This window comes from Mytilus edulis, chromosome 10, assembly GCF_963676685.1.
Source record: "Mytilus edulis chromosome 10, xbMytEdul2.2, whole genome shotgun sequence".
NCBI classification, from domain to species: Eukaryota; Metazoa; Mollusca; class Bivalvia; order Mytilida; family Mytilidae; genus Mytilus; species Mytilus edulis.
The window spans coordinates 24,348,185-24,372,726 of record NC_092353.1 but is presented as its reverse complement, the minus strand read 5'-3'; the positions used below and the strand labels follow the sequence as shown (position 1 = coordinate 24,372,726).

Here is a 24,542-nt window from a genome sequence, read left to right as displayed (position 1 = left end):
AGTTTGTTTTAATTTTGTCCATGTATACTACATGAACTTTATATAAATAAAACTGATGTAATTACCTCTCATTTGTAGACTTGTGATAACGTTAGCATCTAACTTATAACGAATTGTCATGTTACAATCTGGAATATCTATTCCTTCAAATGCAACAGAAGTGGCTACGATGCACTTGTGCATTCCAATACGAAATCTCTCAATTATGTCGTTTTGTTCATCAACTGACAATCCTGAAATATATAGAAATCACAATGTCAAAATGTTCTTATCCATACTGAATCATTTTGATGGTATAACAAAAAAATGTACATTTTGATATTGATCGGACAACTTGATATTTTTAGATCATGGACCGGACTTGATACTCGAGAATATAATGCAATGATGTTATGCATCATGCAGGTTAGTAACGCCATATACTCAAGTCTTTCCGCGTCAATTTATCAATGGAATGTGTGCGATTGCATTGATACAACAAAACAACCATCCAAACGTTTTGACGCGCAAAAGTAGCTTTACCTACTTTTTCATTTCACTTTATATTCTCAACCAAAACACATTCAGTTAGGGATTTGTCATGATTTGTAATTTTTGTCAGATTTTTCGAAATCCTCTTATTTTAATCCATTTGAATGCCTTAAAATATTTGCCTATTGATCCCCATTTTTCTTTTTATATATCGTTTACATGTATGTTTATAAGATAGCTGTAAAAAACCTTATCAAATCTTTCTTATTTTTTAATGGTTTTTGGGAACTCAAACTGGTCCATGATAAAGCTATGAACAAAAAAGAAAGAACATTTTCCTGTAAAATTTAAATTGCTAAAATCTCGAAAACAAGCACATTGATCTATGTATTTTGTTGGCTTTTTGGTTCCTTTAATAATTCATTATTAAGATATACTAGTGTTATGAAAAGCTTGTTATTTGAATCTGAGTAGTGAACCTCCTTAATTCAACTTGTGTTGTTTATGATAAAGAAAAATAGTTGAATATCAAATATAAACTGACAAATCTGCTTTCCTCGTTTCTTAATGGTTGTGAACAATTGCAAATTTCGATGTGAGAGAATCATGCAAGACTTCAAATTAAATTTTAAATCATTCTCAGTGTAGACTTTTATATATGAGCCTCTGCAACGGGTTATATATAAATAAAAATGTTAAAAAGCTTATAAAGTATACAATAATTTAGGAAAATATATCAATCAATTTTCAGGTTTATTTTATAACCAAGTGATTTACGTTGTAATTGCATGTGTAGACTTTTTGTGATTTGTGATTACTGTTGAGATTGATACCACACACACGTATTCTAAACTGTCTTAATCTTTAATGTGTGTACCTCCCTGTTCTTCTGAAATATAACTTCCAGTTAAATGGTGACTATGTAAAAAATCTGGTAGTTTGTCCGCAAGTTTTATTGCTGTCATTCTCCGTTTCACAAAAATAAGAAATCTTGACTTGCTGCCTCGTTCTTCGTACTCATGTTCCAACACTTTTATCACTTTGTTAATATCAGGATTCGATTTTTGATCTTCAGGAATTCCGTTTATTACTTCTAAATACAGTAAAAACAATATTTGCAAAGCGGTATACTACTGCAGTTTTTATTTATGGTATACATTCCTTTCTTTATTGACAATTTTTACATACTTGTAACTTGGGATAGATATTGTGTGTTACTTCCAGCAGATCAACAGAAATAAACACTTAAGACATATAGATTGATACAACTGTTATGTTAGGGTTGCTTTGATTACTGTATATTGTTATTAATGGTTTCGTATGTTATGCTCCTTGTATATTGAACACTATTTCTAGTACATCAGAAAAACTTTGCATCGATACAAAGCCATACTTTGCCTGTAGTAATTTAATTACTAGTATAAAATTGAGAATGGAAATGGGGAATGTGTCAAAGAGACAACAACCCGACCAAATAAAAAACAACAGCAGAGGGTCACCAACAGGTCATCAATGTAGCGAGAAATTCTCGCACCCGGAGGCGTCCTTCAGCTGGCTCCTAAACAAATATATACTAGTCCAGTGATAATGAACGCCATACCAATTTCCAAATTGTACACAAGAAACTAAAATTAAAATAATACAAGACTAACAAAGGCCTGAGGCTCCTAACTTGGGACAGGCGCAAAAATGCGGCGGGGTTAAACATGTTTGTGAGATCTCAACCCTCCCCCTATACCTCTAACCAATGTAGAAAAGTAAACGTATAACAATACGCACATTAAAATTCAGTTCAAGAGAAGTCCCAGTCTGATGTCAGAAGATGTAACCAAAGAAAATAAACAAAATGACAATAATACATAAATAACAACAGACTACTAGCAGTTAACTGACATGCCAGCTCCAGACTTCAATTAAACTGACTGAAAGATTATGATTTCATCATATGAACATCAGGCACAATCCTTCCCGTTAGGGGTTTAGTATCATACCATCATAACATATATGAGAAGAACATAACCCGTGTCATGCCAACAACTGTTCTTAGAATAAATGTGTTTAGTTCCGATGCAAAGACCTTATCAGTGACTCAATATTAACGCCAAAATATGCAATCTTTAATGACTTGACAACAGTATCGTAATTATATCCCTTCTTAATAAGTCTATTCAAAGGTTTTGTAAGTTTCTGAGGTGAATATTGACACCTTTGTGCTTTATAAAGAATATTTCCATAAAAAATTGGATGTGAAATACCTGAACGTATTAGAAGTTGAGCTATATTTACGAAGGATGTCTTTATATCGATGATAAAATTTAGTAATTTAGTATGTCTGTTTAGTCAAAATACAATTTTTTTAGATACACTCAGAGGTAATCCATTTTTGTACTTAAATGTGCAACACATCGTGTGCCAAATTTGGAGAAGGATTTGATTACTTTTCCAGAGCACATTAGATCACCCCCGTTTTTAAGGGGTTCGTGTCGGTCAGTCTTGAGTATTCCAGTTTGTTTAACAGCAATGTTCCATTTCAGGGAGCTTGGGAGCTCTCACTGCTAAAATATAACAAGATTTTGTATGGGAGATGCTTATGATGGATTTAATTAGACTATGAAAAAGGGAAAAGTAGGTAAACAAAATATACTTATTCTATCAAAAGAAAAGGGCCAGCGGAGTTCAAATAATGTGCTCACACAGTAAATTCGGAAGTCTTAATACTTAATTGATGTTTAAAATATACAAAAGATATATTTACCTTGCATAATTGTTACTAATTCTTTCTCCTGCTCATGACAATCTGTTTGGCTTTCATGCTCAAACGATTCGCATTCTTTTTGCAATTCTTCCTTCACATCTTTATATTCGAGAGTTTCGTTTGTAGCATAGGCTTCCAAATAAACCTGTCAGTAAACAAATAAGACCTTAATATTGGTGAAAATTAGCGGTATCCCTAGCACACTGCATGGTCATGTAAACTTCCAATCATCCTTCCTTTTTCATCATCTTTGAACTTCATAATGTCGTATCTGGGTTTATAGGTCAGGTAATTAATTTATAAAGGAACCATCTTACCTTCTCTAATTCAGTACAAAGTTTTATTCCTTTTCCTAAATAAAGGTACTAACCTCTATATTCCTAAAACAGGCATGAAGGAAACGTTTTATTTTATAAGCCGTGCTTTCAGTCTCCATAGAGGAATAATTAGTGTCTTCTAGTTTCTGTTTAGTTCTGTGCAACCAACTTGAGTACCTCATTGACGAACGATCTGGTGGTGGGGTGTTTATATCTTTCCATACAGTGTCCTTTATATTAAAATGATGTTTTACTGAAAATTAAGTAAATACTTGTATTTGTTATAAATATATATTTATGGTATAATAAATATAAAGATTTGTGTGGATTTAAACATATACAAACTAGAGGATTCAAAGAGCCTGTGTCGCTCACCTCGGTCTATGTGCATAGTAAACAAAGGACACAGATGGATTTATGACAGAATTGTGTTTTGGTGTTGGTGATGTGTTTGTAGACTTTACTTTACTAAACAATATTGCTGCTTACAATTATCTTTACTTATAATGAACTTGGCCCAGAAGTAACAGAGGAAAATATTTTGAAAAAATTACAAAAATTTACAAACTTTATGAAAATTGTAAAAAAATTGACTATAAAGGGCAATAACTACTTAAAGGGTCATGTTCACTTAGTTGTAGCTCTTATTTTGCTGTACATTATTGCTGTATACAGTTTATCTCTACATATGATAATATTCAAGATAATAACCAAAAGCTTCAAAATTTTTCTTAAATTACCAATTCAGGGGCAGCAACCCAAAAAAAGAATGCCCGATTGGTCTGAAAATTTCAAGGCAGATAAATCTTGACATAATAAAAATTTTATTTGCAGCAGATTTGCTCTAAATGCTTTGGTTTCAGAGAAGATATTAGCCAAAAACTGCATTTTACCCTATGTACTATTTTTAGACATGTTCGCCATCTTGGTTCGCGGGCGGGGTGATCGGACACATTTTTTAAACTAAGATACATTAATGATGATTGAGGACAAGTTTGGTTAAATTTGTCCTTGTTGTTTCAAAGAAGATTTTTGTAAATGATTACAAAAAATTACAAAAAAATGTTAAAAATTGACTATAAAGGGCAATTACTTCTTTAGGGGTCAACTGACCATTTTGATTTATTCGTAGATCTTACTTTGCTGTACATTATTGCTGTATACAGTTTATCTCTACATATGACAATATTCAAGATAATAACCATAGCTGCAAAATTTTCTTAAAATTACCAATTCAGGGGCAGCAACCCAAAAAAAGGTTGCCCGATTGGTCTGAAAATTTCAGGGCAGATGAGTCTTGACCTAATAAAAATTTTAACGGCAGCAGTTTTTCTCAAATGCTTTGGTTTCAAAGAAGATATTAGCCAAAAACTGCATTTTACCCTATGTACTATTTTTAGACATGTCCGCCATCTTGGTTGAGGACAAGTTTGGTTAAATTTGTCCTTGTTGTTTCAGAGAAGAGTTTTGTAAAAGATTACAAAAAATTACAAAAAAATGTTAAATATTGACTATAAAAGGCAATTACTCCTTTAGGGGTCAACTGACCATTTTGATTTATTTGTAGATCTTACTTTTCTGAACATTATTGCTGTTTACAGTTTTTCTCTATCTATAATAATATTCAAGATAACCAAAAACGGCAAAATTTCCTTAAAATTACCAATTTATGGGCAGCAACCCAACAACGGTTTATCCGATTCATCTGAAAATTTCAGGACAGATACATATAGACCTGAGTAACAATTTTACCCCATGTCAGATTTGCTCTAAATGCTTTGGTTTCAGAAATATAAGGCAAAATCTACATTTTACCCTTATGTTCTATTTTTAGCCATGGTGGCATTCTTGGTTGGTTGGCCGGGTCACCGGACACGATTACTTCATGCCACATCTTTATGGCGTATCAAAAGGGTCAAAAGTATATTTTGTTGCAAAAGCTATATCTTCAATTGCAAATGCTATATTAAATACTGCAAATGCTATATAATTAGTGCAAATGCTATAATAAATACTGCAAATGCTGTAATTGTTATAGCCAAAGGTATTTTACCTGTATTTGTAGCAAATGCTGTATACTTACGTATCAAAAGGCTCAAAAGTATATAATGGTGCATTTGCCATCACAAATGTAGCATTTGGACTTATGAGTATAGCATTTGCACTAATAGTTTTAGCATTTGCCATCATAGATGTAGCATTTGGACTAATAAGTATAGCATTTGCACTAATATTTATAGCATTTGCACTAATTAAAATACCATTTGCACTAATATTCAGTTACCATTTGCAGTTTATAAATATAGCATTTGCAATAGTTCAAATTATTTCAATTTTCAAGAATTATGGAAACGCCTTGTTATTTCTTTTTACTTGAGACTCCACCTATTTCTAAATTTACCTCAGCCTCTTTTAATTACATGTTTGACATGGCAGAATAAGAACTCTTCTGACATTATTCCTGTAAAATTGGTAAACTTCTACAACATGTGCAGCGTTTTTTCGTTAATGGCGTATACAAATAATTTGCACGGATTTCTGAGCGTATTTCAAAACATTGTTAATGACGTGACAATGACGATGCTTCCTTTAATTTTCTGGATGATGCATTGAACTGGGTAATTGCATTGTAAATAAAATTTTCAAAACATCTTTTTGAACAAGTAAAATACATACAAACTACTCATTGAAGTATAATTACTTCGAAAAGGAGTTATAACAGCTTGAATTTTAAAATTAAAAGGTCTATAGTAGAGGGTTAAGTATGTTTTTATTTTTTAAATATAACGTCCATAGTAGGGGTTTCAATGTAAAATACGGGGGTCGCCCCGATATTCCGACACCTCATTAGTCCGACACTCCAAATTAGTCCGACAAAGTTTAATAACTATACAGTAATAGAAAATCTTCTTCATGAGGGTGTGGATGGTGTTAACGGAACAGAGAATAATGGGTGAACAGATACAGAATAGAGAAAAAAGGACAAAGAAATAAAGAAAAGCATTTATTAAGATGCTAAAATATAAATAAAAATGTACATACAAATTAAAGTATACAGAAATGTATGACCCCCCTTCAAATCAAGACCCTCCTTCGTAGAATCGTTGTTGACATGGTATTTGAACTACTCTTTTTTATATTAGTATACCACAACAGATACATGTAATACCATACCATCTATCTGGTATTACTATGAAAGATATACCATGACTCGAGAACCTTGCAAGTTTTGATAAACCATAGGCGGATTTAGGAGGGGGGCCCAGGGGGCCCGGGCCCCCCCTTTTTGGGAAAAAAATTGGTTGCTTATATAGGGAATCACTGAAGCGTGACTGGAGCGGGCCCCCTCTTAGGTCAGTCAGTGGGCCCCCACTTATGAAAATTTCTGGATCCGCCACTGTAAACATATACAAAATGTGATCTATATGGGAACACGTTGTACTAATCTAAGGATATGTCATCAGATGTGGAGTTAATTAATAATACGCTCAAAAATAGGCAAGTTTAAGTTTAAACTGTGACATCGATAGTAAAATTATCAGTCGGTGACAATTTTTCTATACAAACAAGTGTGGACACAGATCAGTGTGAATAGTACGTTTGGATGTTTGACAGTGTTTTCTGACAAAAAGAGTTTTCTGGTTGTCCGCATTGGGTTCTATGTTGAACTGTTGTGCCCAGTGACAGTCAACCTGTACCAAACACTAAAAATGATAGTCGTACATTCAATATTGTGTTTTACCGTGATCAATATATATAAGAAGATGTGGTATGAGTGTCAATGAGACAACTGTTACTCTCCATCCAAGTCACACTTTGTAAAAGTAAACCATTATCAGGTAAAGCAAGCCTGTCACGAAGGAGACACTACTTTAATCAGTGCTGACCGTTCATATATTTTATTTAGCTAGACATTGCTTTTAAATCTACATATTTGGAAGAGATATATAGCTGCGTTTTTTCATGTTAGTTATTCGACAAAACTTCACAAATAGATATAGGAAAATGTGGTATGAGTGCCAATGAGACAACTTTCCATACAACTAAAAATGTATAACAGTTATAGCTCAAGGGACGACCTTCAACACGGAGCCTTGGCTCACACCGAACAGCAAGCTATAAAGGGTCCCCAAAATTACTGGTGTAAAAACCAACGGTCTAATCTATATAAAAACCAGAAACGAGAAACAATTATGAACCACATAAACAGACGACAACCATTGATTCACAAAGTGTGTTCGCTACTCCGCATCTCAATTATTCTATATCATGTATTAAACGTTGTTTGAGTAAATATATCCCACTATTTTCACTAATACATATCTACCAACCAACATTGATAATATCAGATTATTACATGGCATTTTTCATATCGCATGTATTATCAGCCCTAGGTTCAATATCAGCCCAAGAGCCGCATGGCTCGAGGGCTGATATTGACCGAGGGCTGATAATACATGCGATATGAAAAATGACATGTTATGATCTTTTTATCATATGCTTCAACAGTAGAGAAAAATAACAGATTCATATATTGATCTTTCTACGTGGTTCCCGAAAAGAAGTTGAAAGAGTAAAAAGTTCACGGACGTCGGACCAAAAATTTGATACATTCAATATGAAATCTTTCTATCAAATGCCTCAACAGAGAAAAAATCATTTAAATATTGACGAATTGACAAAAAATAATTCAACAATATGCATCATGAACATTGTTTGGAAAAGTCAACTTTTTTAAAGTAACTTTCTAAATTATGTTTCAGAAAAACTTAAAAACTGCATTTATTTAATATATATTTTTTTTTAATTTAATTTAATCATTTTACACAATATACTTTCCACTATTCAAATAATTGTTTTGTACACTACTTTGTAATGTTTTTCACTGAAAACGTAGCATTGAGGTGTATTTTCCGGAATTTGCCGAGTATCACCAGAATGCCATGTGATAACGTTACGGAAAGGCATGTGATAACAATCGAAGCATGTGATAAACTTTTCATATCAGCCCGCTAAGCACCAATTCGGAAAATATGGAAAATACTTTAATTAAATGCTATTATCATACGGTAAAAATCATATGTTATTTAGTCTAAGTATATGATAAATTGCATTATCTGTTCTTAGTCATTCGATGGACAAGTTCAAGTGATTTTAATATATATTTACAATGCAAGTGGATATAGAAATATGATCATTTGGTCTTCTTCCGAATGGCAGTAAACCCTTGCCAAAGTTGGACGTCCGTTTGGTTGTGCGAGATGCAACAACAAATGTCATGCAGAGTGGTGTATATAGAGAGTAACACGCTCTCTGCAGGTTTAGAACCATTGCAACAACTTCTTGAGGGGCTGTCGGTGATTTTTGTCTGAGTATATTGGAGTTGATACACATACTTATTGCAACTGCTCAGTTATCCTTGTTCTTCTTTCGTTGTTTGTGTGTCCACTGTCCTTCTGTGGAGTTCTAGTTCGATGGGTTTTTTTTTTTTGTCTTGATCTATTTTCTTTTTACTAGATCTTCGGTTTCCACCTTTCGTTTCAAGGGATTGATTCATCACTATTAACTACACAAATAAAAATATTCGAGTTGGATAACTCTATGTACCCGCCTTCTTTGGTCGTATCATTTTCTACCCCTTGTACATGTATCACTCATCTGAGTTTTATCTAATTTTGTGGCGAACATTAGCGACTAATGTAGCGTGAGCGAAAAATGATAAAATCAGGAGACAAATTCAAACCCAGGACCTTAAAAATTAGAGTGGACGAAATATGTGCTCCAAAAAGATGAGCGATTCCAGATTATGTCAATTTATTAAGACACCCAACCGTGCGATTTGATGAATATCGTGGTGACCAATCAGACATAAATGACGATACTCATAGGGGTTCCGATTTTATATCGCGAGCTTATTTTAAAATTCCCCAAAACATGCTACTTTTATACTGGTTGGGGGAGGGGCAAGGCTGATAAAATATAATAAAACAAGTTACAAAATACAAGTATGACAGACATGAACCAACGACAACCACTTAACTACCAGCTATACTGACTTGGGACAGGCGCTTTAAGAATGTGGCGGGGTAAGTTATTTGAAGGCACCCTACCCAAACCTGGGAAAATGGTGTAACAGCACAACATCCTGAAAACAAACTATATCAAGAATGTGTCCATAGTACACGGATGCCGAAATCACACTATCATTTTCAACTTAATAAAAAAAACTACCTTCACCAAAAACTTCAACCTGAAGCGGGACAGACGGACGGACGGACAGACAGAGGTAAAACAGTATACCCACACAGAGGGTATAGATTGGGTCAACATTAAGATCAATCTAATTAAATTGCATTAAGATATTACAATACTAGTATAATATAGTCATTATTATATCACCATAAGCCTCAGTCAGAGTCGGAGCCAAAACAAAATAGAAATAACAACTAACATATTCGTGTATCAAAGACAGTGACGAAATGTCATCATTTCTTAATTGCGATAATGGAGTTCGGCAAGGAGAAAACCTTTCACCTTGCAGTGTATTTATAAAAAAGAAGATGTGGTATGATTGCCAATGAGACAAGTGTCAACAAGAGACCAAAATGCTACAGACATTTTACAACTGTAGGTCACCGCACGGCCGTCAATGATCTTGGAGACTTATTTTTAGAGAACGATGTTACCCACTTGCAATGTCATAAGACAATTGTCTATGATCTATCAAAGCTCTGTTAGCATTTAAATTTTTTTGTCTAAATGTTGTGCCATACAATGTTCAAATCGAACGAATCCGAATTGCATAAGTTTAAATGGATTGAACATGTTTAATCCATAGTTGACAATACTGGATTTAGCTTCATATGAAACACTCAATCATTTTTGTAAGGTTTTGACGGTCGTTGTTCTTATTACTTAAAAAAAAAAAACATAATTTTTAGCTGAAAACTATCCCCTTTTTATCTCACCTGCCCCAAAGGGCCAATTTAGCTTTTCTCTTGGCCACAATCATCATTTGGGTATCTAGTTTAAAGAAGTGTCCGGTGACCCGGCCAACCACCCAAGATGGCCGCCATGGCAAAAAAAAAGAACATAGTGGTAAATGCAGTTTTTGGCTTATAACTCAAAAACTAAAGCATTTAGAGCAAATCTGACAAGGGGTAAAATTATTAATCAGGTCAAAATCTATCTGCCCTAACATTGTCAGATGAATAGGTCAACCCGTTGTTGGGTTGCTGCCCCTAAATTGGTAATTTTAAGGAAATTTTGCTGCTTTTGATTATTATCTCGAATACTATTATAGATAGAGATGAACTGTAAACAGCAATAATGTTCAGCAAAGTAAGATCTACAAATAAGTTAACATGACCGAAATAGTCAGTTGACCCCTTTAGGAGTTATTGGCCTTTATAGTCAAATTTAAACAATTTTTCGTAAATCTTAGTTATCTTTTACAAAAATCTTCTTCTCTAAAACAACCGGGCCAAATTAATCCAAACTTAGCCACAATCATTTTTGGGATATCTAGTTTAAAAAATGTGTCCGGTGACCCGGACATCCAACCAAGATGTTCGCCACAGCTAAAAATAGAACAAAGGGGTAAAATGCAGTTTTTGGCCTATAACTCGAAGACCAAAGCATTTAGAGCAAATCTGACTGAGGTTTAATTGTTTATCACGACAAGATCTATCTGCACTGAAATTTACAGATTGATCGGACAACCTGTTGCTGGGTTGCTGCACCTGAATTGGTAATTTTAAGGAAATTTTGCAGTTTTTGGTTATTATTTTGAATATTATTATAGATAGAGATAAGCTGTAAACAGCAATAATGTACAGCAAAGTAAGACCTAAAAATAGGTGAACATGACCAAAATAGTCAATCGATCCCTTAAGTAGTTATTGTCCTTTATAGTCAATTTTTTTACAATTTTCATAAAATTTGTTAATTTTCACTAATATTTTCCACTAAAACTACTGGACCAAGTTCATTATAGATAGAGATAATTGTAAGCAGCAAGAATGTTCCGTAAAGTAAGTTGTAGAAACACATCACCATCACCAAAACACAATTTTGCCTTGAATCCATAGATGCATCCTTTGTTAATATTCACATAGACCAAGGTGAGCGACACAGGCTCTTTAGAGCTTCAAGTTGTAAAGTCGCATACGCGTAGTCGAAAAAATCATTTACTGATATAGATTTCCACTTTTTGGATGAAAAAGGAGGAAAACAGATTCAATTTGTCAATCGTTCTTCAGTAAAAAGGGTATTTATTCAAATTGGAATTAGATATTCAATTTTGTTTTTCCTTGAAAACGGCATGCGACCTTTTATCTTGATTTTTGAAGTACTGCACCATATTATCTATTGACGACCAAAATAATCTCACAGTGTTGTTTTTTTTATTATTATCAGATGTAAATGCTGTATGTGTGTGCACCAAAACCGGTCATATGATTTTTAAAAGGCGTAAAACTTCTATATATTAATTGAAGTTGCGAAATTAAGGTTCACATTAGCCATAATTATATATATTGATATATCCATGGCTATATGTATCAAAATTATATGATCTATAAGATATTTATTCAGTCATTTTTTTATATATATATATATCTTCATTATTATTATCAACTTTTATAATCATATATATTGTGTGTTTCTCGTCATTAAAGATTTTCTTTATATACTGTAAATAGTATTTTATTTCATATCATTTAGGGGACGACCATTTGATATTCTGGGGGGGGGGTGGGGGCAGGATGATTTGTTTTTGATCATTTATTTATATTCTTAAACTAAGAGGGAAGACTATTCATTTTCTGCACTGTTGAAGCCAGATTTTTCAGTTTCATTAAAGCAAGGGACTGATTATTCATTTTCACAACTATATTTATGATATGCAAAATCATACAACTTTTAAAAGATTTGTTTATTATAAATAATACATGTATAGTCAAGTCATTATGTATCATTTAATCAGAATTAATCATCATTCTCTGCAGAAATGAATCTTTCATATCCCCAACTGCATATTACATGTACTGCATACATACATAGTATTAAAGTTTGGTGTAACTAGCCTCTTGTAAAAGTCTTGGAAAACATATTTTGCCGTGCGGAGCGAGGACATTTTTTTAAGGGTTTTGGAGTCACTGAAGGCCCAAGAAGCTTTTAGAACAAATGATGCAAAATCCTGCTTTCTGAGTGTTCAGAAGAAATATTCATAACTTTGAAAATGCAAAGTTTTGTTTTAATCATTTTTTTTTACAATATTTTGGTCTCAAAGCAAAATGTATAAATTTAGTTTAAGACTTAAGTTTCTAGGGACAACATCAAAAGACCAATGTGCATGATAAAGTAAAGAAGGAAATTCACATAGTTAAGTCTGTGGCTGCTGGTTTTTTTTAAACTCATGATCAAGTTTATAACAAAATTACTAGATTACAAAAAGAATGCGACATTAACAGAATACAGAAGGTCAATGAACAAAAGACAAATAAATAAGAAACATTGATCCCGAAAAATCAGGGTTACATCTGAGGGAAAAGAATTGCTTCTTGCAAGGCACTCACTTTGAACACAATTTGATATGGAGACAATTAGCATTTGGTTTTGAAATTTCCTACATGAGGCATTTGCCTCAATGTAGTTACGGCCCTGTTAAAATAAAAGCGAGGTAAGGTTTCCTGAGACAATATATCTCAAGTTAAATGAAACCAATTTTAAGACATTTCAAGTATTTTTAAATAATATTTTTACTTTCATTATAAAATAAAATTGTGATGTGTTTCCCGATTTGTTTTGGAAAAAAAATGAATTGATGAAGGAATCTGGTGCCTTCTCATACTTCGATTAGACCTGCTGAGTTATTTATTTTCAATACATTGCAAGTCAAGTAATTTATTTTCAAATTACCACATAACAAACCATTTATTTTTGTTGTTATCAAGGCTGAGTTATTTATTTTCAGAATCCCCCCCCCCCCCCGAAATATCAAATGGTCGTCCCCTTAGTATATTTTTTTTTATTAAAAAATGTTTAAAAGTGAGTTCTCACTCAAAAAATGTCTTATCATCTCAACTAAAATCAATATTTGTCAAAAGAATAATTTGAAATACCTGCATGACTGATTTATAATATCTTGTGGTACTTATTTTATATATTATGAAATGAATAACATAATATGTAGAAATGTTTGAAGTTTAATTGACCTGACGGGTTAAAATGCACACATAATATACACATGTTACAAGAAACATAAATACATGCACTTGTTAAAATAATTATATCATTAAAGGGCAACTAAAAAAATCACTAAAGACTGCGATTGGGCATCTTTGTTAATACATGTATTACATAAATAAGGCCGTTAGTTTTCTCGTTTCACATACCGCATAGTCAGCTATAAAAAGGTTGAATTGTTTTACATTGTCTTATCGGGGCCTTTTATAGCTGACTATGCGGTTGAATTGTTTTACATTGTTTTATCGGGGCCTTTTATAGCTGACTATGCGGTATGGGCTTTGCTCATTGTTGAAGGCCGTATGGTGACCTATAGTTGTTAAAAAAAGAGGGACGAAAGATACCAAAGGGACAGTCAAACTCACAAATCCAAAACAAACCGACAACGCCATGGCTAAAAATGAAAAAGACAAACAGAAAAACAATAGTACACATGACACAACATAGAAAACTAAAGAATAAACAACACGAACCCCATCAAAAACTAGGGGTGATCTCAGGTGCTCCGGAAGGGTAAGCAGATCCTGCTCCACATGCGGCACCCGTCGTGTTGCTTATGTGATTACAAATCCGGTAAATAGTCTAATTCGGTAGGTCAAATTCATGAAAGGGAAGGGGATTGTAGTTACGACGTGAGGAACATATCCGATATCATTTGTGAAATGGTTATTCCATAACGGTCAACCAACTCGTGATGGCGTCCGTAAAATTTACGAAGGGATGATTTCAACTTCACCATTTGGAACTCTTGATTTAATAGCTTCCTTGTGAGCAGTAACCCTCTATCAAGAAAATCATGATAGGAAATGCAAGCACGGGAATATCGTATCAATTGAGAGATATATACCCCGTATGCAGGTGCTGCTGGAATGTTGCTACTTAGAAATGGAAAGTTCACAATTGGAAAGCTGAAATCATCTCTTTTGTCGTAAAGTTTTGTCTTCAACCGACCCTCATTGTCAATTTCTAGATGTAAGTCAAGATATGAAGCTGACTTAACTGTATCTGTAGTATCCTTTATCTCCAATTCGATGGGATAGATGCGTTCCACATAGTCACCAAATTTTGAATTGTTTAGTGAAAGAACGTCATCTATATAGCGGAAAGTAGAGTTAAAGGATATTGCTAACTTCTGTTAATGTTTGTTTCATTTTGGTCTTTTGTGGATAGTTGTCTCATTGGCAATCATACCTCATCTTCTTTTTTTTTTATATTATCTTAAGATTGTCTTAAGATACCTTGAAGGCTTCGATGCACATGCAGTCTGAGATATATCATAAGACTGTCTTAGGTTTGTCCTATAAGTTGTTCTAAGATAATTTTATGACAAATCTTAGGACACTTTTGATGTCACAGCCCGGACCCCATTTCTCAGTCCCAGTATAACTGTATATTATGTTTCATAAATAAAAATTGTGTTTATTAGTTTTATTACTGAAATATTTTTCCTTCACCAATAACTAGATTCCAAATTTATTGAATCGAGAAAAGGGTTAAAAGCCGACCCCCCCCCCCCCCCCCCCCAAACCAACCCGGTAAAAAGGAAAACATAAATGGTCGGTGTCTGATATTAACAAAGTGTTAAAAAAAGTTCTTGAATCTCTTGAACTTTGGCTAGTTTCGGGTATCATTCTGCAATTATTGACACTGCAAAGATGACTGACTAACACACCTGCATTATAGAATTTTATAATTGGCATGAATGTATAATAAAACTAATTCATTGTAATATGTATTATTCATTCATGCCATATTTCACCATTTCATAAAATAAGGTGGATTATATATTCAAATTTATTCTAATAAGATATAATCATTTAGCAAAAAGTAGGAGGACCTATTGAAGATTAACCCATTTATTCTGAATGCATTTGCGAAATGCAATTGCGAATGGTGCAAATGCTACAATTTGTTGCTTTTGCAGTAATTTACTTTTGACCCTTTTGATACGTGAGATAATAGCAAATGCTACATTTAAAACAAAAATGGCATTTGCAGTTTTAATTTTTGCATTTGGACTTACAATTGTCGCATTTGCATTTACAATTGTCGCATTTGCTGTTACAATTTGTCGCATTTGCAGTTACAATTACCGCATTTGCAGTATAATTTATAGCATTTGCTATATCTATTAGAGCATTTGCAGTATTTAATATAGCATTTGCAACAAAATATACTTTTGACCCTAATGATACGCCATACATCTTAGCTTATAAGGAAATGTGGCATGAAGTATTAGTAAGTAATTATACACAACTGTACGATATGGTAAATGAAGTATTGATAAGCAGTAACAGGCCACCGCATATGCTTTTTGTACCATAAACAGTCCATTTTGCAGTAATATGTTACAATTATCGTCTTGATTGTTTGGGTTTTTCTTTTGTTAGCTCCAAATGGAATTTTGTTTTATAATTGTTCTTCCCTGGCCGGAATTCGAACTCATGCATGAACTTGAGTCCCCGCCAGGGCTGCCAAAAAGACAGGCTTATATCATAAAGAAAAGACTAACCACTGTCAGCTTGCATTTTCCTTTCTACCTGCTTTATTGCAGAGATGATATTTTGCTGTACAGGGTCATCATCTCTCGAAGCTACTGGAAGATTTTCTAAAAGGATATAGTATATCAACGAAACAAAAAGTTATGATATGAAAACTTAGAAAGATAGCACAAATTGTCACAAGCTTTCTTTTGCTACTCTATGAAAGAATGATCATTATTGACTATCGTATTTTTTGTTTAATATGAACTTGTTTTTGTAGAATACTCTTCTTGCACTGGTCTAATACAGTTGTTGGTTGACTTTTAGTCAACAGAGGTGTCATCAGATTGGCAGTAAGTGTTTCTGTACTTTTCTCAAATTCTTTTTTGATGAACTAACAAATTTTGATAAAATTAAGGTTCCAACACTCTCGGGTTAGTTAACTTTGGATGAATTTCGCTATGATTTGTTATGATTTCTCTAATCGTTTTGTCACAAAGCTGTACTTTCGTTGTATTCAGACATCCTGACTTTCATAATTTGAGTTAGAGAGTTCCTGTTGAAGTTTATTTCAGAAAAGCGCAATGTTATAGTTAGGTTATCCGATATAAATACATAGAAAAGAAACTTACCATTTGTTGGTGTGTCAAAACGTTGTTCATAATCCTCTTTTTCTTTTATTACAGTAGACAGTTTAACTACATCGAGGTTTGCCATTAGCATTTTTACATGTTCCACAGCGTCAGCTTCTGTTCTTGATATATAAATATTTGGAGAAGCTGTCAATCCGAGGGTCTGATTGAAAGATTAGAATGATTTTTTTTTACCAAACAATTATTCTAAAACATAAGTTTGTTTTCAACTTATCAGTTTACAAAATATCTTTTTGAGCATCTTTCTTCTTTCTGCTTTAACAACAAAAGACAACCACTAAATAACAATCTCTTGGGCAATAGTGTAAGAACAAACCTTAACAATCAGTTGAACTATGTTTCATATATGGCATATTCTTAAACTATGAATTAACTTTATGTTCTGGGAATTGTATCATAAAGAATATACATCCTAAATCAAAGATTTTGTAAAATGAGATATTGCCGGTAGCAGAAATGATATTTTAATTTATTTTTAAATAGCTTTTAAACCTGATGCCTTTTGTTATCTGTTGTTCCTGTGTTTCTGATACGTTCTCTTATTTGTTTGTATTGTGGTCCTGTATTATTATGTTGTCATTTTGATGTTATATTTAACAATGCCATGAAAGTGCGAGGTTTGGCATGCCACAAAACCAGATTCAACCCACCATTTTTTTCTTTAAAAGTGTCATGTACCAAGTCAGGAAAATGGCCATTGTTATATCATAGTTCGTTTCTGTGTGTGTAACATTTTTACGTTGTGTTTTCGTTATGTCGTTTGTTTTCTCCTATATTTGAGTGTGAATTCACATTACTATAAGACGTGTAACGGTACTTTTCTATCCCAAATTCATGTATTTGGTTTTGATGTTATATTGGTTATTCTAATCGGATTTTGTCTAATGCTTAGTCCGTTGCTGTGTGTGTTACATTTTAATGTTGTGTCATTGTTCTCCTCTAATATTTAATGCGTTTCCCTCAGTTTAAGTTTGTTACCCCGATTTTGTTTTTTGTCCATAGATTTATGAGTTTTGAACAGCGGTATACTACTGTTGCCTTTATTTACGAACCCCTGTAAGTCAGACTTTCATTAGGGGGGAAAGTATTTGTTAAAATGAAATTTCTCAAAAGTTGATCATGAATGTTACATCATTACTTACTTGAGGCAGGACCGGATTTGATGTGGCACTGTGGAACTTTTTAAGGCGATAAAATGCCATAACACTGTTGTATGCATCAAATCCCATTGTATGATGACACTCATCGAATACAAGAAGAGTAAAATCGTCAATATTGACTTTCAAATCATCATTTCTCCTAAGGTTATTCACAAATAACTGTGGAGTCATAAAGAACACATTGTATACTTTCATTACATTAGAAAATGTGTAATCTGTTCTATCTTCATAGGCTGTCAAACAAAATACGTCTATCTGAAATTAGAAATTGATAAAAAAAAAAAAAAAAAAACATGATTTGTTTATGTAAGCGTCTGTTGTTCAAGTACAATTATGTTCAACTTGAAATACCATATTTTTCTTATATCAATAGTTGCGTTGACTTAGTTGTGTTTATACCTTACGAGTTTGAGCATATTTCAAACTGAAACTTGTACCATTTAATAAATCCATATGGCTTGGCTAATATAACTGTGATTTTTATCTATTACCGTAGTTTTTGTTTTACTAATCCAATTGTCATATAAAAATCAAAAATACTTCACTCCGAAAAGACAACTATAGTGAAAACTATACATTTGTCACTGTCCTTTGAGTTGTTAATTTTTAATATACTAACATAAAATATTACGAATATCCTTCACCAGTCGTCGTAACTACAATTCTATCCTCGTGTGTGACATCACCGACTACTAATCGTCGGAATTGTATTATTATTAAGAACACGACGGTTGTCATATGTGAAGCACAATCTGTTTATAAAAAATGATGATCTTAATGAGTCCTTTCGTTACATTAACCTGAACATATCGCAAATATAATGGTTTTCATATTTCACTTCGTCTGTTCATGTTACAGGGCTTAATATTCAGTTTACCTTATTGAATCATGAGTGAATTGGCAAGTGCTTTCATTGAATGGTCATGATTCATAATGCAATAATCAATTTAAAAGTTACGTACCTTTTTATTACTAAAACGTTCTTGTGCTCTTTCAAACTGTTGATGGAGCAACAAATTCGTTCTTGCAGTAAATAAAACTTTACCTAAAACGACATGTTTATGACAGCAAAATAAAATGATTTTTTTACAATTGTAAAGGTTGCACTAGAGCTGTTTCTCAAACCACAAATCTTTTGGGGAGATATGTAATATTTATAGACAACTTGATTTGTTTACGTACTGGTTTTCGAATATAATCTGTATGTTTCATCTCATTGGGACATAACTATGGACTGTAACCACTATAAAAACATACTATTGCGGTGAAAATTTAGTTCTGAAGTAGGCAAAAGTGGAGGTGGGCGTAGTACAGAATTTTAGTATAAGTTTTAACTCTTACAAGATCAGGGCATATATATGTTGAAAATATGCAGCACTGCCCTGTGTTTTGATCTTTAAATAAGGTGTAATGCATATCAGCTTTCCATTCAAGGATATATATTTTTTAAGAAACTTTATAGTAAAAGTGGCACAGTTTTAGCCGCAAATGGAGTATCTTTAGGGAAATTGCATTGTCTTTTTTTACAGAAATGCAATCTATCAAAACTCGAATGTGGCTTGGTAGTGCTCAGCGATATTAATATGTAGATTTAAAATATTCTTCTATTCCAACAAAAAAATACTTCAGTAGAAGGTAAAGATAAAGTCTATGGAAATATTAACGATGCACCAAAGAACTGTACGAATGCTTTTTATCTTTTTTATTATAATAATATTTATCAGTGTGTTGGGTTTTTGTAAAAATGCGTTCATTCTGTACATGCATATTACCTATTTGCGTATGGAGTGAATTCGTAATTATTCGCGGGATACCAATTTTCGTAAAAAAATAATCTTGATATACGTAAATTGCAAATTTAAGTGTTCAACGAAGTATTCACAAAATGGAATTTAAGTAAATAGACTTAAATTCAGTTATCGCTGGGGCCACTGACGGTTTGTGTTTCATGCTTTTAGATTTACCTAACATGAATGACGTTATATATTGTGACGTAATTTAGTCCTTTTTAGAATTTCATCGCAGCAAGCTGTTTAAATTTCGTAAGCAGAAAAATTCAAAACCCGCCCTCCCACTCCTTTTTTTTTTTTTTTTTTTTTTTTTTGTACGAGATACTGCTCTCTTGTATTTATTTTTCAGGTTTGTGTCGGTGACAGTGGTGATACAGATTTGACTGATGGTGTTAACTTGTTCGCGATTGAGAAAAGTGACTTTTATTTGAACTTTGAGCATCATAAATAGATTCCCGTAAATGGCAGAATTCGCTGCATAGAATCTTAATGTTAACTATGAAATTTTAGGCTTTTGGATAATACAGACTACACTTGTGTATCCCACGGTGTTTTCTAAATTTAAAGCACCAGTGTTTCCAACGGTGCATCTTTACATTTTCATATATATCTATCTACATCTTTACATTTTCATATATATCTATCTATCTACCTGGTTGCCATATTATCTTCGGGTAACCGACCATAGATCTATCTACATACATGTATACATCATTCTATGGTCTATCTATATATATATATATATTATATATCATATGAATCTATCATATTATGAATAAAAGCTGTGGCCAGATATCGCCAAACCATATATGTATTTTGTTTTAATTGCACCATCTGAGATAATCAGATATCATCAAAGGTACAACTGTTTTTGCTCTCTCCTTCATACACACGCACACACAAAAGAATATAGTTATGAATGATTTGTTATTGTTCCAGTTTGTACTTGCTGCCAATTTTATGTTTTTTAATAACAAAAATCCGTTATCCATATTTGTAATAGTAGAGTCGAAGTATGTCTTCGAAAATTTTATATAGACCAACATGACTTCGACAAGGATGAAATTGTTCTACTTTCAATCCTCACAATCTGATCTTACTTTGTTGTTTATGACGTATCATCTTTGACATATGATTGCTTAACACCTACTTTGCATCTTCTTATTTTGTGTGGTTTAAATAATGACCTCAATTTGTACAATATTGAGACGTGCTTATTTTTATCAGTACATTAATTAAAATTCAATTATTTTACCTTTAGGGTTTTTTTCAAGATGGTCTGCAATTACATTAAATGCTATCAAAGTTTTCCCAGCGTTGGTTCGTGCATATACTATTGTATTTTTCCCCGAAAGAGGTATTTCCAATAGTTCTCGTTGGAACGGATAGAGCTGCTGTGAATTCAAAACCGTCGTTGATTGATTTGAAAAAATAGAGGATTTTGCATTTTCTGAAAAAAAATCAATGATAATACGTTCAAGGCTCTATTTTTCTGTATATATTTGTAGGACTCTATAAAGTGCAATGTTACTCTAAAGTGCGATGGTCATGCTAAAGAACGATGGTCTACTCTTAAGTACGATGGTGTCTCACGCTAAAGTGCGATGGTATATCACGCTAAAGTGCGATGGTTGTTAGTTCGCGTAAGTACGATGGTATATCACGTTAAAGTGCGATGGTTGTGAGTTCGCTAATATAAGTTATATGGTTCGCTACTGACCCCCTACGGATCCATAGAGGGTTAGTAAAATCCATAGGGGGTGAGGTCGGAGGCCAAGTCCCCTATGAATTTTATTCACCCTCTATGGATCCGTAGGGGGTCAGTAGTTAACCGTATAACGAATTTATCGGACGCTGGACATTTTCTGCGGCGTTTTGTTGAAAATTAAACAATGAAACACAACAACATTAATAGATGACGTCGCCATTAACGCGTCATGAACCACATATGAAACTTACTAACCCCATACGGTCTCATAGGGGGTCACCACGTGACGGCGTTTAACCAATCACAACGTGATAATTCATCTGTGGTCCGATAATATTAGTTACACAGTGTGCAATTGTCCTAATACGAGAATTTATCGGGTCAATAAAATTCATATCGGGTGAGGCGAAGCCAAACCCGATATGAATTTTATTGGCCCGATAAATTTCGTATTCGTATTAGGACAATTGAACACTGTGTAACGAATTTATCCTGATTTTGTTATTTTACATATAATTATATTTAAATTCAATTTTAGGACAATATCAACCAAATTTGTTATAGATTTTTAATCTGAAACTGAAAAATTTAAAACATTTGGACTATAAAACAACTCATTTTTTTTAGGTCAATGGTATAAGGGAGATAATTCCAATTGACATAATAAGAAATTGTACTGAAATTTATTAGGACAATATCAGCCAATCAAATCGAGAGAAATTACTCTGAATCAGGAAAAAGTACGATGGTATATCACGCTAAAGTTCGATGGTTGTAAGTTCACTAAAGTACGATGGTACATCACGCTAAAGTGCGATGGTTGTTAGTTCACTAAAGTACGATGGTATATCACGCTAAAGTGCGATAGACCAAAAGTGTAACATAAAAGGGCTGAAAAACGTGAAAGTTCATGGATTTATAATTTCTTTTTGCAAAAGTTAGTAGCTAAAGTATTAATATGTGATATGATTTATAATTAACCGGTAGGCTTCAGTGATTGTTTTTAAATTTTTGAAGATCGACTAAATTTTTTTTTATTGCTAATATGGTCATTTAGGTGTAACTAATTACTATATTTCCTGGAAATGATTTTTTAACAACCCGGACGTATCAAATATTTGAATCATTGATGTAGCTTACCGTTCATACAGTCTATTAATAATGTGAGCACCTCCCCTTTGAGTCGTTATTGTGAATTACAAATACAAAAGTCGTTTCGGAATGTGTAACATTCTTTGTATAAGCTTTAATTCAAATGTGAGAGAAGGGACATGGTGTCAGAGTTTTCTCCATTTTCGTAGCGAGTACAATTACATGTTCTATTTTCTTACAATGTAGTGTTTTAGCGGACAATCTTATAATTTACTGCTGAGAACATGTACCTTTATTTTACAGACGTAACTTTTCCATAAAATCCACAACATATTAACCGCGGGGACCGCAAAGTAATTTATAAAACTTCAATTAACGTAAAAATTATTTAAATGTATCAGTTTGCTTCGAATAAAAGTCGGATACAAGATACTTATGAGTACATGTATAAAATAACTGCAGATTCTAGCACCCGAAAAAAAAACCACACATATGCTTCAGCTGACAAAGCACTCTTTGGTTTTAATTTATTTAAGTCATGGACACTTGCTTTCCGACTGCTTGGTTTATAAGTTGTTAATGAATCATATCTTTCAACATTTACATTTTTAGTTTGTATAAATGACTGTTAACGTCATAATCCAACTACGTTTCGTACATCTATACTTTCGCAGACCATCGCACTTTAGCGTATGGAGGCATCGGACTATAGCGCATACCATCGCACTTTAGTGTGACCATCGTACTTTAGCGTGACCATCGTACTTTAGCGTCCCCATCGCACTATAGGGTCCTACATATTTACGTCAGGTCAATTTTTTTAAATATCTGTCAATCTTTTCAAATTAGCGGTATATTAGCTTCTTTATGTTGTTTTGATGTTCTAAAACATAAATCAAGTGTTTTAGTAACACAATTTTAAGGCAATAATTGAAAAACAAAGAAAACAAACAGAAGATGCAAGGTTTTCACTTTACCAGTATAGTTATAAAATAAACTCATATATCATGCTACAAGTCTTTACATTATACTTATTTTTCAAACTAGTGTTCCTGGTATCGACTTTTGATTGGTTCATCAGGTTCACTTTGTAAGGGAACGTTTAACATATGGTACTTATGTAACACATTTTACTTATGATATCTGTTCTACGATTGTAAACAATAGTTTTCCATATCAACCTTTAGACGATTTTTTATAACTGTTGTGTGGTTTTCAATTTTCTATAAAACTTGAATGCAGAGTAAGATAAAAAAAAAATATTACAAAACGTCGTTTTCAAAAGCCAAAGTGAATAGAAATTATATGCACATTGTAATTAAGGTTTGTAATTTTTATATTGCATGTATCTTGTTGCTATATATGCCATTGTCAGTTTGTTTTCGACTAATGACTGAATATTTCGTTGGTATCTTTCGCCTCTCTAGTAAAATTGATATAAAATAACAGCAAATAGTTCCATGTGTTCGATCTAATAAATTTGCATGTAGTACAAAGACATATAGTTACCTTCAATGTACTTCATAATTTTTGACTTAGGACCTATTTTGTTAATCCCCATTTGCTCTAAATCCTCCGCCTTCAATGTCCAAAAACTATCTATGTCAATCTTCAAGTATTATACAACATATTGTTTAACTATTTGGTGTCTTTGTGCTAGACAGAATATAATAAGACTAATACAAGACCTCAAAAATACACAATGTTGTCAATTAAGGATGTACTTAGGTAAGGTTAGGTGAAAATTAATAAATCAAGAATTTAAAATTGATACTATAAACTGGTTACAACAGCATTCTTTAAGGATAAAAATAAGCCAAAAATATTGATAGGTCATGGACCTCCTTTTCGAGATATTTGAGATT

General features: G+C 32.9%; 1 protein-coding gene across 1 annotated transcript in view; it reads right to left on the bottom strand.

Moving 5' to 3' along the window:
• The window catches only part of LOC139490703 (interferon-induced helicase C domain-containing protein 1-like), a 40,621-nt gene that overhangs the window by 2,015 nt on the left and 14,064 nt on the right, over window positions 1–24,542 (bottom strand). Inside the window, exons 5-14 of the mRNA XM_071277630.1 lie at window positions 24,187–24,286; window positions 21,133–21,327; window positions 19,050–19,132; window positions 18,070–18,342; window positions 16,907–17,069; window positions 16,304–16,399; window positions 3,597–3,796; window positions 3,227–3,371; window positions 1,349–1,564; window positions 66–233 (exon numbers count right to left, since the gene is read on the bottom strand). Of these exons, the coding sequence (XP_071133731.1) occupies window positions 66–233; window positions 1,349–1,564; window positions 3,227–3,371; window positions 3,597–3,796; window positions 16,304–16,399; window positions 16,907–17,069; window positions 18,070–18,342; window positions 19,050–19,132; window positions 21,133–21,327; window positions 24,187–24,286 (1,639 nt within the window). The remainder of the gene's footprint in view (window positions 1–65; window positions 234–1,348; window positions 1,565–3,226; window positions 3,372–3,596; window positions 3,797–16,303; window positions 16,400–16,906; window positions 17,070–18,069; window positions 18,343–19,049; window positions 19,133–21,132; window positions 21,328–24,186; window positions 24,287–24,542) is intronic.